Here is a 13173-nt window from a genome sequence, read left to right as displayed (position 1 = left end):
TAAAGCGTGTTCAATTAAAACAGTCACAGTTACCACCGGCTCTTAAAGCGTGTTCAATTAAAACAGTCACAGTTACCACCATCTCTTAAAGCGTGTTAAATTAAAACAGTCACAGTTACCACCGGCTCTTAAAGCGTGTTAAATTAAAACAGTCACAGTTACCACCGGCTCTAAAAGCGTGTTAAATTAAAACAGTCACAGTTACCACCGGCTCTTAAAGCGTGTTAAATGAAAACAGTCACAGTTACCACCGGCTCTTAAAGCGTGTTCAATTAAAACAGTCACAGTTACCACCGGCTCTTAAAGCGTGTTCAATTAAAACAGCCACAGTTACCACCGGCTCTTAAAGAGTGTTAAATTAAAACAGTCACAGTTACCACCGGCTCTTAAAGCGTGTTCAATTAAAACAGTCACAGTTACCACCGGCTCTTAAAGCGTGTTCAATTAAAACAGCCACAGTTACCACCGGCTCTTAAAGCGTGTTAAATTAAAACAGTCACAGTTACCACCGGCTCTTAAAGCGTGTTAAATTAAAACAGTCACAGTTACCACCGGCTCTTAAAGCGTGTTAAATTAAAACAGTCACAGTTACCACCGGCTCTTAAAGCGTGTTAAATTAAAACAGTCACAGTTACCACCGGCTCTTAAAGCATGTTAAATTAAAACAGTCACAGTTACCACCGGCTCTTAAAGCGTGTTAAATTAAAACAGTCACAGTTACCACCGGCTCTTAAAGCGTGTTAAATTAAAACAGTCACAGTTACCACCGGCTCTTAAAGCATGTTAAATTAAAACAGTCACAGTTACCACCGGCTCTTAACACTGGCATGACTGAGGTTTCATTATCCAACACACAGCCTGCAAAACGGTCATTTTGAACAAGAAATCAAGCTCTCCTATTCGTTACTGTCTCACATCTGTGCTCCAGACTAGCTGACACCTTCTCACCCACACAGTGGGGGGTTCCATTGTCTTCTAAATAGCCATTAACATCTCAATTGCACTCTGCGCAGTTAGTGAGCCCACATAATGTTGTTGTTGTAGGCAGGCACAAACATTATAAAATTAGGCTAACTTGTAATGGTAACTGCAGATTCTGTATGTAAAATCTTTATTTTAAAAAAAGCGTATAAAACAGCGCGATCTGTAGCGTCACACATTAAACTCTTCAGTGAAACATGGAGCCTATATGAACCACTGAAGCCACTGTCTAATTACGTGACTCCAGGGTTAGGGTTAGGGTTAGATTACGTGATCTCCATTGTGCAAAACACATGGATATCTCTTGACAAACCAATATTATATTATATAATATTCACATTATTGTCTGAGCGTAAAGCTCTCATTCTATCAGCTGTTCACGCTGATGAGAAAGCGTCTCCTCTCCTGTCCCTCTCATCTCCTTGTCAGCGTAACAAGTGAACACATCGCTATATGTTCCACAAATGTGCTCATTCCTGCGCTAAATATCTGATCTAAAAACATAAAACAATGGCTGCCTGACGAGCCATCTGCTTGTAGATTACATCTGTTGGCACAGCATTTTAAAACAGCGCGATCCAGTAGCAAACACTCTGTACACTGCAGTGAAAGGGTTGCCAAATTTTGCGAGAAAAATAAGCAGTCAGGTCTATGAAAATGTTACTGCATGCATTGTGCCCTAAGAAAACAGTGAGGCATGAAACCATTGCATTGTAAATGGGGTTTATATCCGAGGCAAATTTGCAACCCCAGTCCCTGGTTAGACCTTTCTATATAAATATTTACCTAATAAAAAATATCTACAAAAGGACATGCATGAAGCTCTAATCTAAACAAGTATGAAAAGATATTTATATCTGCAAAGTAACTAGTAGCCTAACTAAAGTTTTCAAATAATTGTAGTGGAGTAAAAGTGCAAGATTTGCCTCTGAGTTGTAGTGGAGTAGAAAAGTATTATAATGTAATTATATATATCATTATAATAATAATAATAATAATAATAGAAAGACGCCCAAAGTCGCTTATAATAAGCAGACATGGCAACATAGAATAGTTGCGCAGCAGCGAGTCTGCTGTCTACGGGCCGCTCTGTGGGGGGTCTCGAGGTGTAAAGTGCTCTAGGGAGGGGGAGAGAGGGGGAGAGCGATCAATTTAGCCGAAATAAAACGGCTGGGATGGGATACATGGTATGTATTTCATATTTATAATGAGTTAAAAAAAAAAAAAAAAAAACGGAGATGGGTTGAAACATATATTTAGGAAAAGTCATGAAAGGGGAACTTTCTCAGAGCTTCCTGAGAGAAGTTAAGCCACTTTCAATTCTCAAAATCGGTCCCATTGATTGCTTAGTCACGGAAGTGTTAAAGAGTGTTAAATTAAAACAGTCACAGTTACCACCGGCTCTAAAAGCGTGTTGAATTAAAACAGTCACAGTTACCACCGGCTCTTAAAGAGTGTTAAATTAAAACAGTCACAGTTACCACCGGCTCTTAAAGCGTGTTAAATTAAAACAGTCACAGTTACCACCGGCTCTTAAAGAGTGTTAAATTAAAACAGTCACAGTTACCACCGGCTCTTAAAGACTGTTAAATTAAAACAGTCACAGTTACCACCGGCTCTTAAAGCGTGTTAAGCCGATGTACAGTATATGCACAGGTTTGTTTAAAAGTGCTTACGTGGTTGTTTAAAAGTGCTTATAGTCGCTTCTTTTGGGCTTGTTTTCATAGACCCGGTTGCTTATTATTCTCACAAAATGTGGCAACACTGCATGCGACCGTGGAGCATGCTTGTCGCCGCGTTTTGATTACAACATCACAACAACAAGTTAGGTTAACCCCCGTTCTTTTGGTGATATTTTTTCGGCGTTAAAACCCTTTCGGACGAAAATGCATTTTTTTAGCCATTATCGGCCGATATGTTTCGGTGGCCGAATATTCGGTGCATCCCTAATATAACATATTGTATAACATATTAACATATAACATATTGTATAACATATTAACATATAACATATTGTATAACATATTAACATATAACATATTGTATAACATGTTTTGTGTAAATCTAACGTTTTGTGTAAATCTAACGTTTTGTGTAAATCTAACGTTTTGTGTCTCTTCAGACGGAGGTGTACGATAACGGCTACGAGGAGCACATGTCTGACGAGGCCAGTGACTGTAAGACCAACCTGATCGTCAACTACCTGCCTCAGAACATGTCTCAGGAGGAGCTGCGCTCCCTGTTCAGCTCCATAGGAGAGGTGGAGTCTGCTAAACTGATCCGAGACAAAGTAGCAGGTAACCTACTGAACACATGATGTGACCTACTGAACACATGATGTGACCTACTGAACACATGATGTGACACATAGTATCAGGTTCCGTAACTGAACACCCAAACCAAAGCGTTATGTACGTTATCTAACTGGTCTCTACTGGAACAATGACCATACTTTAGGCCCAAACACCTGAACAGTGTCATCATTATGTGCTTAATGTCCTCAAAGTCACGCATCCAACAAGCTTTGAACTGAACAGATTAGACCTTCTGTTCTGTATGAACTGAACAGATTAGACCTTCTGTTCTGTATGAACTGAACAGATTAGACCTTCTGTTCTGTATGAACTGAACAGATTAGACCTTCTGTTCTGTTTGAATTGAACAGATTAGACCTTCTGTTCTGTATGAACTGAACAGATTAGACCTTCTGTTCTGTATGAACTGAACAGATTAGACCTTCTGTTCTGTATGAACTGAACAGATTAGACCTTCTGTTCTGTATGAACTGAACAGATTAGACCTTCTGTTCTGTATGAACTGAGCCCATTGGACCTTCTGTTCCAGAGATAATGGCCAAAACATCTTCAAAACTTTCACCGATTTTCGATCGCTGATTTTCGTTTAAGTTTTGGTCTTTGTCGCCCATTTTTCTTTAATAACACGGGCTAGGAAGGTCTGACGACGAGAAACTATACAGATACCTGATACCTGCTTCATCCAACACATCCACTGCCCTGTCCGTCAGCCTTACCGCTAGGCCGCTAGCCTTACCTTAAGTCAGCCTTACCGCTAGGCCGCTAGGGGCCGCTGACATTTATTTTTTGGGGATAGTAGATTTTGGGCCCGGCCCGAAAACGTGTCGGGTTCTGACCATTAGTTTATTATCTGTTATAACCATTAGTTTATTATCTGTTATAACCATTAGTTTATTATCTGTTATAACCATTAGTTTATTATCTGTTATAACCATTAGTTTATTATCTGTTATAACCATTAGTTTATTATCTGTTATAACCATTAGTTTATTATCTGTTATAACCATTAGTTTATTATCTGTTCTGACCATTAGTTTATTATCTGTTATAACCATTAGTTTATTATCTGTTATAACCATTAGTTTATTATCTGTTCTGACCATTAGTTTATTATCTGTTATAACCATTAGTTTATTATCTGTTATAACCATTAGTTTATTATCTGTTATAACCATTAGTTTATTATCTGTTATAACCATTAGTTTATTATCTGTTATAACCATTAGTTTATTATCTGTTATAACCATTAGTTTATTATCTGTTATAACCATTAGTTTATTATCTGTTATAACCATTAGTTTATTATCTGTTATAACCATTAGTTTATTATCTGTTATAACCATTAGTTTATTTAACTGTGTTTTCTTGTTTTTTCATTTGTTTTGGACTCAAAACGAGTCAAATAGATTTTTTTCTATTTTAAATCAATAAGTCCACTTCAGAACTGTTTTTTTGCTTGGTCATACAATGGTTGCACAACCACACAAAATAGCTGATCTCCAAGCTCACAACATGTTACCACGTGCTGTGAGCTTGTAGTTTGTTTTTTTACTATTGTCATTATTATTATTTTTCATAATGTCTAAATGTAGTGAAATGTTTTCACTGCTGTTTAATCCACAGGATGTTACCAGACAGCTGCTACGTGCACTGTGCACGTTTCTGTTCTTTTTAACATTGTATTTATTCATCTATTTATTGATTCATTGATTTGGGTGAGCTGGGAATCCTGATTAATCATTTCTAGTGTTTATTGAATGTCATGTTTATTTCTTTGTTCTTATATGTGATGTTTTGAACTGTTTTCGTTTTTCTTTCAGGATGTAAGAATGAGAGTTAAAGTGAACTGCCCTCCATCACTGATGTTTTTAAACTTCTTTTCTTTTTCAACAGAATTTAAACTTTCATCTTTTTAATGTTTAACAGAATTTAAACTTTCATCTTTTTAATGTTTAACGGAATTTAAACTTTCATCTTTTTAATGTTTAACAGAATTTAAACTTTCATCTTTTTAATGTTTAACAGAATTTAAACTATCATCTTTTTAATATTTAACAGAATTTAAACTTTCATCTTTTTAATTTTCAGCAGAATTTAAACTTTCATCTTTTTAATGTTTAACAGAATTTAAACTTTCATCTTTTTAATGTTTAACAGAATTTAAACTTTCATCTTTTTAATGTTTAACAGAATTTAAACTTTCATCTTTTTAACAATAGCATTGAAAGTGATGTTGACCTTTAGTTTCATATATTATATTAACCTTTAGTTTCATATATTATATGTTTCATATATTATATGTTTCATATATTATATGATTCATATATTATATGTTTCATATATTATATGTTTCATATATTATATTAACCTTTAGTTTCATATATTATATGTTTCATATATTATATGATTCATATATTATATGATTCATATATTATATGTTTCATATATTATATGATTCATATATTATATGATTCATATATTATATGTTTCATATATTGTATTAACCTTTAGTTTCATATATTATATGATTCATATATTATATGTTTCATATATTGTATTAAAGGCATTGTAGGGAGTTCAGACATAATCAAAGAAAAAAACTGTTGTCAAACACCGCCCCTCCAGCAGTTATTTTCCCCGACCACCAGGGGGTGACGCAGGGGGGACTTTTTAAATGAGTCATGCCCAAAATAGGTTGCCTTATGCGGATACAATTCGCGGAAATGCCCGACCCTACGGTTCTCTGAATTTATATTTTTAAATAGGCTCTTTCATGATAAATTGACCACATATATGAAGCTAAACAACTAAATTCTATCCAAACGATTTTTTAAAAGTAAATTATGTGCCTCAAAAAAGAAGTTTGAGAGCGTTTTAAAACCGAAAGTAAAAAGTTGATACGGGCACGGACGCGCACGGACACGCACATGCGTGCGTTAATTTACGACCCGGACATAAACAACATGAATATAAACAGAAGGGAAAATACGGATTTCAGACAGAGGACTGTGTTTCAATGAAGGAAAACACCCCAGCATCATTATATAGTGGCTGATAGAGGGGAGAAAATGCAAAAAATATATATATACATATTTTTTAAATTTAGGCTTAATGTTCCCTACAATGCCTTTAACCTTTAGTTTCATATATTATATGATTCATATATTATATGTTTCATATATTATATTAACCTTTAGTTTCATATATTATGTCCTCTTTGTCGGTAGAGATCTGGTTTGTCCTTTTCTTTTAAGGAAATGTAAAAAAATAAAACCTGTGATTTCTTATTATTAATTTAACAACCTGTGTTCCTATTGGACGACAAATAGACCCCATGGCCCCATGGTCATCTGTAGGAAAACAAGACTATATGTTATTTTAGTCTGGACTTGTCCTTTATGCCGTTTCAAGTAATAGTTAATCATTTAAAAAGATCTACAAGCTCACACTGCATCACATGGTGCAATGCCTCTGTTCATAGATCTACCCGTTTCCTGCTTTATTTCCCCATGGCTTCATTTGATTGGTTTATTTCCCCATGGCTTCATTTGATTGGTTTATTTCCCCATGGCTTCATTTGATTGGTTCATTTCCCCTTAGCTTTGATTGGTTCAGCAGGAGATTTGAACAGGTGTCGACATGTGTTTCCTGTTCAGATGAGCATCTTTTATTTTTAACCCCTTCAGCCCTATTTTAAGGAGAATATTGAATTTCTGCCTCTTATGATGGACTTTATTATCACTTTATTATCACATCATGGGTTTTAACGTGTACAACAGTAGGTGGGTGGTAGCCTGGTAAACCCTCCCTCCAGAAATCTAATTTCCATTTGATTCCAGGAGTGAGTCTGGCATGATCGCCCATTCTGCAATATTGGCTGTGGGCTGGAGTTGGGCGGGAGTAATACCGTTGACTGACAACCCCTTCAGCCAATGATCGTTTTTCCCCTTCAGCCAATCAGCAGTTCATTTTTACCACCTCCAGACTATGTGACGCAACGGGACTTTTGAGACGGCCATGCCCAAAATAGGTTGCCTTATTGGGATACATGCGTGTCACTGCCCGCCCCTGCCGGTTCTCTAAATTTATATTTTTAAATAGGCTCTGTCATGATTAATTGACCACATATATGAAGTTAAACAACTAAATTCTATCCAAACGATATCTTAATAGTAAATTCCGTGCCTCAAAAAATAAGTTTGAGACCGTTTTAAAAACGAAAGTAAGAAGTGAAGGCACTCGCAGGAACAACAATGGCTGCCGTCTCAGGCTGCACTCGGCTTCATTCGGGCTCACTCGAACTCGCCACCTGATTGGCCAACTGTCGTTGTCAATCACAGAACGATGTGCGACGACGCTGATAGGCTCGTCAGTTTGGCGTACAGAGCCAATATTGCAAAATGGGCGTTCAGCCCAGACTCACTCCAGAAATCAAATGGAAATGAGATTTCTGGAGGGAGGGTTTACCAGGCTAGGTGGGGGGGGGGGGGGGGGAAGCAAGGTTAGACATAAGGTAGATCTACATAACAGCAGGTACATAATACATATATAGACTTATATAAGGTAGATCTACATAACAGCACTAGATTGGTAACAGAAGCAACTGATAAAGTTGGACAATATTTAGACTTTTATCAGATTATATAAACTTCCCACAAAAAGTTCGGAAACGTAACTTTGGTCAATTATTTCTCCCCTTTAATAATACCAATTGGTATTGTGTTTTATATCATATTTAATCGTTAATTAGTCACCTTTACAACGAGGTACAGCTTGTAAGGATCGGGCATTAGTGTAATGAGCAACACAGATAAACGTGTGGGTAGCGCCCCCCAAAAATGTGCCAAAATTCTGTTGGTAATCGCTCTTGTTTTGAGTGACCTGGCATCTGCTGAGAGGTGTGTGTCAGTCACAGGTGTGTGACTGGTACCTGAGCATGGGTTCTGACACTTTGTTGAGTTTGTGACACAACACTGCCCCCATGGAAAGATGCCACGTTTGTCCCTTCAGGTCCATGAGGGCAGTGTTGCTGCTTGGAGCATCAACACAAACTCAACACAGTTGCAGAACCCATGTTCAGGTGCTGGCAGGTTGCTCAAAACGAGAGCCAGAAGCATATTGGCAAATTATTTGGAGGCGCTACCCACACGTTTAGCTGTGTTGCTCATTCCACGAATGCACGTGGAAAGGTCAACGACAAAAATGATCATACCAAATGATATTATTGAAGGGGAGATATAATCGACCGACGTTAAGTTTCCCAACTTTTTGTGGGCAGTTTATATTATATATATATATGGACTTCTATCAGACCAGAGAGATTCTATAAGCCACGGTGTCATCCAAAGTGGAAGCAGAATAAACTCCTTCTCAGCGTCTTACAGGAGTTTGTATCTCTACTTTGTTCCTTTCTTCAGTGTCTCTGTTGTTTTTCATTCTTCCAAAGCTGAACGCTAACCTTAAGGGAAAAGGTAACGTTAAGCTGAACGTTAAGGGAAAAGTTAACGTTAAGCTGAACGCTAACCTTAAGGGAAAAGGTAACGTTAAGCTGAACGTTAAGGGAAAAGTTAACGTTAAGCTGAACGTTAAAGGGGTTTGGCTAATGTTCTGAACAATGTTTTCACCTGATTGTTTTAGTTTTTTTCTTTTCCAGGATGTTAAAGAGCCTGTAATGTAAAAGGTTTTGTTATTTTATTTTGTTGTTTTCCTGTTTGTTTTGTTTCCTCTAGGCCACAGTTTAGGTTACGGCTTTGTTAACTTTGTTAACGCTAATGATGCAGAGAGAGCTATCAGTACCCTCAATGGCCTGAGGCTACAGTCTAAAACCATCAAGGTAAAAAAAACCTCATGAAGACTTTTCTTTAAAGGAAGGCGGCTGTTTACTGCATGAATGATGATCTACCACAGTGGTTCTCAAACTTTTTCATGTCAAGGACCCCTAAATTGACACTTATTAGCCCGCGGACCCCCATTTGAAAAGATAAGCCAGGGACCCCGATAAGAGACGATTTTTACGGCTCTAGCAGTGATTCTCAACCATTTTAACTTCAAGGACCCCCGCATTAGGGCTACGGACCCCCATTTAATGGCATTTATATCTCTGGGACCCCAATTTATATTGTAAAATCAATGTTAATGTAACTCTGAGAGTGTACAAATGGAACCAAATGGACCCGTTAGGGTCCATTTGGTTCCATTTGTACACTCTCAGAGTTACAGACCCATAAAGGTCCATTTGGTTCCTGTCCATCATTTAGCTGGGGACCCCCTGGAACCCCCTCAAGTACCCCTGGGGGTCCCCGGACCCCACTTTGAGAACCAATGATCTACCAGATCCATGAAACTCTACAGAATGATTATATACCAGATCCATGAAACTATAGAATGATTATATACCTATAGGGAGGGTTTTTCATTTCAATACGCGATCGACCACAGACCATTTTAATCTCTGAGACCTTTATCTCTTCACTGTAAAATCCTCTGTTAGTTTAACTGAGACAAACCGGCACCAAAGTTCAATAGAACGTATTTAAATCAATGAGTCGACTGGACCAATAGAATGTAGTTAAATCAATGATAGTCGACTGGACCAATAGAATGTATTTAAATCAATGAGTCGACTGGACCAATAGAATGTAGTTAAATCAATGATAGTCGACTGGACCAATAGAATGTATTTAAATCAATGAGTTGACTGGACCAATAGAATGTATTTAAATCAATGACAGTCGACTGGACCAATAGAATGTATTTAAATCAATGACAGTCGACTGGACCAATAGAATGTATTTAAATCAATGAGTCGACCGGACCAGCTTATGAATAAACACATTTTTAATGATTTCCACTTCAGAAAATCTGTTCAGGAAAATGAAAGACGTAATTTTCATACTTTGTTTTCTAATATGCGGCTTATGTAAATATATAAGGATTATATACAGATATTAAGTAAGTTATTTGACAGTTTTCACTCTGCAGAGTCGTCGGGTTTCAGGTGAGCTTGTAGATCTGCAAAAGTAGCAAAAATAGCAGATCTACAAGCTCAAAGCTTGTAGAACGTTGAACGATCTTCAAGCTCAAAGCTTGTATATCTGCTACTTTTGAATTGTGAGGTTTCCGCGCGACAGCAACAAATCCTTGGTAGTGGGGGGTATGGTTTCCATGGTAACGTAATGAGTACACAGCCGCCTTCATGCTCCTGTACTGCCATCTGCTGGGTAGGAGGGCGTTTAGAGTGGATTTTAAAACCTTCGGCACGTTGGATTGTTTTTGTTTTTAAATTGAACTGTTTGTTTTTGTGCCAAAGTCTTAAGCTCCGGAATGTTTGATTTATTTAGTTATTTATTTATGCAGTCAAAGCTCCAGAATGTTTTATTTATTTAGTTTATTTATTTATGCAGTCAAAGCACCAGAATGTCTTATTTATTTAGTTAGTTATTCAGTCAAAGCTCCAGAATGTTTGATTTATTTAGTTTATTTATTTATTCAGTCAAAGCTCCAGAATGTCTTATTTATTTAGTTTATTTATTTATTCAGTCAAAGCTCCAGAATGTCTTATTTATATGATTTGTGTTTTAATTTTATTGTAACAAATCTCTGAATGTTTTATTTAATTCGTTTTATTTTGAATGTTTTATTCATTTGTCTTTTTCAAACACTGTACATCAATAGCACTGTCATGGTGTAATGTTCTTTTTTTTTTTACTTTTATGTTTTTCTTTGAAACATTTAGTCTGTGAGTAACCATGGCGTTAGCCCCGCCCCTTTAGGACCGCTGTTGACCTTTGTGTATTTGAGAGCAGGTTTACACTGAATCCCTCCTGTTACACTCTCTGCTCTGTGAACTCATAGACCGTCTCTAGTGGCAGCTAGAGCAGTGGTTCTCAAACTTTTTCATGTCAAGGACCCCCAAATTGACACTTATTGGCCCGCGGACCCCCATTTGAAAAGATATGCCAGGGACCCCCATAAGAGAAGATTTTTACGGCTCTAGCATTGATTCTCAACCATTTTAATTTCAAGGACCCCCAGTTTGACATGCATTAAGCTACAGACCCACATGTAATGGCAATTCTATCTCTGAGACCCCAATTTATATTGTAAAATCAATGTTAATTTAACTCTGAGAGTGTACAAATGGAACCAAATGGACCTGTTAGGGTCCATTTGGTTGCATTTGTACACTCTCAGAGTTACAGACCAATAAGGGTCCATTTATTTCCTAACTATCCATCATTTAGCTGGGGACCCCCTGGAACTCCCTCAAGGACCCCTGGGGGTCCCCGGACCCCACTTTGAGAACCAATGAGCTAGAGATTTAAAAAGACCCATATAATTATGGTCTAATTGTCATTCCTGAGATTTCTATTGACTTACAAATACATTTTGAGGTGAGGAATGAAGATAAAATACCCTGACTGAAGTGCAAGTGGTTTGGGTTTTTGACAGTAATTGGTGGACATCTTGGATTGATGCCAATTAAACATATTTCTGCAACTAGGACTTTTAGTATGTTGTTCTGGACACCTCATAGAAATGATGTATGGAATTCTGTTACAATTACTTTGATGTGAAACGCTAATAGACTATTTAGAGGCATTCCATTAGTTCAGAGACCAGAGAGTTGTACCAAGCACTGAGCAGGAGAAACCTGGTCTCAGTCTAGACCTGGTCTCAGTCTGAACCTGGTCTCAGTCTAAACCTGGTCTCAGTCTAAACCTGGTCTCAGTCTGAACCTGGTCTCAGTCTAAACCTGGTCTCAGTCTAAACCTGGTCTCAGTCTAAACCTGGTCTCAGTCTAAACCTGGTCTCAGTCTAAACCTGGTCTCAGTCTAAACCTGGTCTCAGTCTAAACCTGGTCTCAGTCTAAACCTGGTCTCAAACACACTAAGGTAAGCTGCGGTCCTGAAAGGGGCGGGGCTGATGCGTTGATGCGCGTCCTTATAAGGGCATGAGGTGACTGTGTGTGTGTGTGTGTGTGTGTGTGTGTGTGTGTGTAGGTGTCGTTTGCCCGCCCGTCCTCAGACACCATCAAAGACGCTAACCTGTACATCTCAGGTCTTCCTAAGAGCATCACCCAGAAGGACCTGGAGGACATGTTCTGTCGTTATGGACGAATCATCAACTCCAGAGTCCTGGTGGACCAGGCTTCAGGTACACACAATAATACTGGTAAGATACACAATGTACACACTGTACTACACACTACTACACACTATATATGACTACAGGCTTCAGGTACACACAATAATACTGGTAAGATACACAATGTACACACTGTACTACACACTACTACACACTATATATGACTACAGGCTTCAGGTACACACAATAATACTGGTAAGATAAACACTTTACTACACACTTTACTACACACTATATGTGACTACACAATAATACTGGTAAGATAAACACTTTACTACACACTTTACTACACACTATATGTGACTACACAATAATACTGGTAAGATAAACACTTTACTACACACTTTACTACACACTATATGTGACTACACAGTAATACTGGTAAGATACACACTTTACTACACACTACTACACACTACTACACACTATATGTGACTACACAGTAATACTGGTAAGATGAGCATGTACACAATGACCCTCATTAATCAATGCATTGTAAGAAGAGTCTTATTAAGAAGCCTTATAGTTGATCATTAATCAATGCATTGTAAGAAGAGTCTTATTAAGAAGCCTTATAGTTGATCATTAATCAATGCATTGTAAGAAGAGTCTTATTAAGAAGCCTTATAGTTGATCATTAATCAATGCATTGTAAGAAGAGTCTTATTAAGAAGCCTTATAGTTGATCATTAATCAATGCATTGTAAGAAGCGGCTTATTAAGAAGCCTT

At 37.5% G+C, this 13173-nt stretch overlaps 1 protein-coding gene across 2 annotated transcripts in view; it reads left to right on the top strand.

Moving 5' to 3' along the window:
* LOC311051861 (ELAV-like protein 1) overlaps positions 1–13173 on the top strand; it is a 35360-nt gene that overhangs the window by 16049 nt on the left and 6138 nt on the right. Inside the window, exons 4-6 of one of the 2 annotated variants that reach the window (XM_084066539.1) lie at positions 3104–3278; positions 9026–9129; positions 12299–12452. In XM_084066539.1, coding sequence (XP_083922665.1) covers positions 3104–3278; positions 9026–9129; positions 12299–12452 — 433 coding nt within the window. Of the gene's footprint in view, positions 1–3103; positions 3279–9025; positions 9130–12298; positions 12471–13173 lie in introns of both variants that reach the window. The other variant, XM_084066538.1, reaches the window with a different exon arrangement.

The sequence above is a fragment of the Gymnoscopelus microlampas genome (genome assembly GCF_963454915.1).
Source record: "Gymnoscopelus microlampas genome assembly, chromosome: 9".
In the NCBI taxonomy this organism is placed as follows: domain Eukaryota; kingdom Metazoa; phylum Chordata; class Actinopteri; order Myctophiformes; family Myctophidae; genus Gymnoscopelus; species Gymnoscopelus microlampas.
Note: the sequence above shows the minus strand (reverse complement) of the source record. Positions and strands in the feature narration are given on the sequence as shown.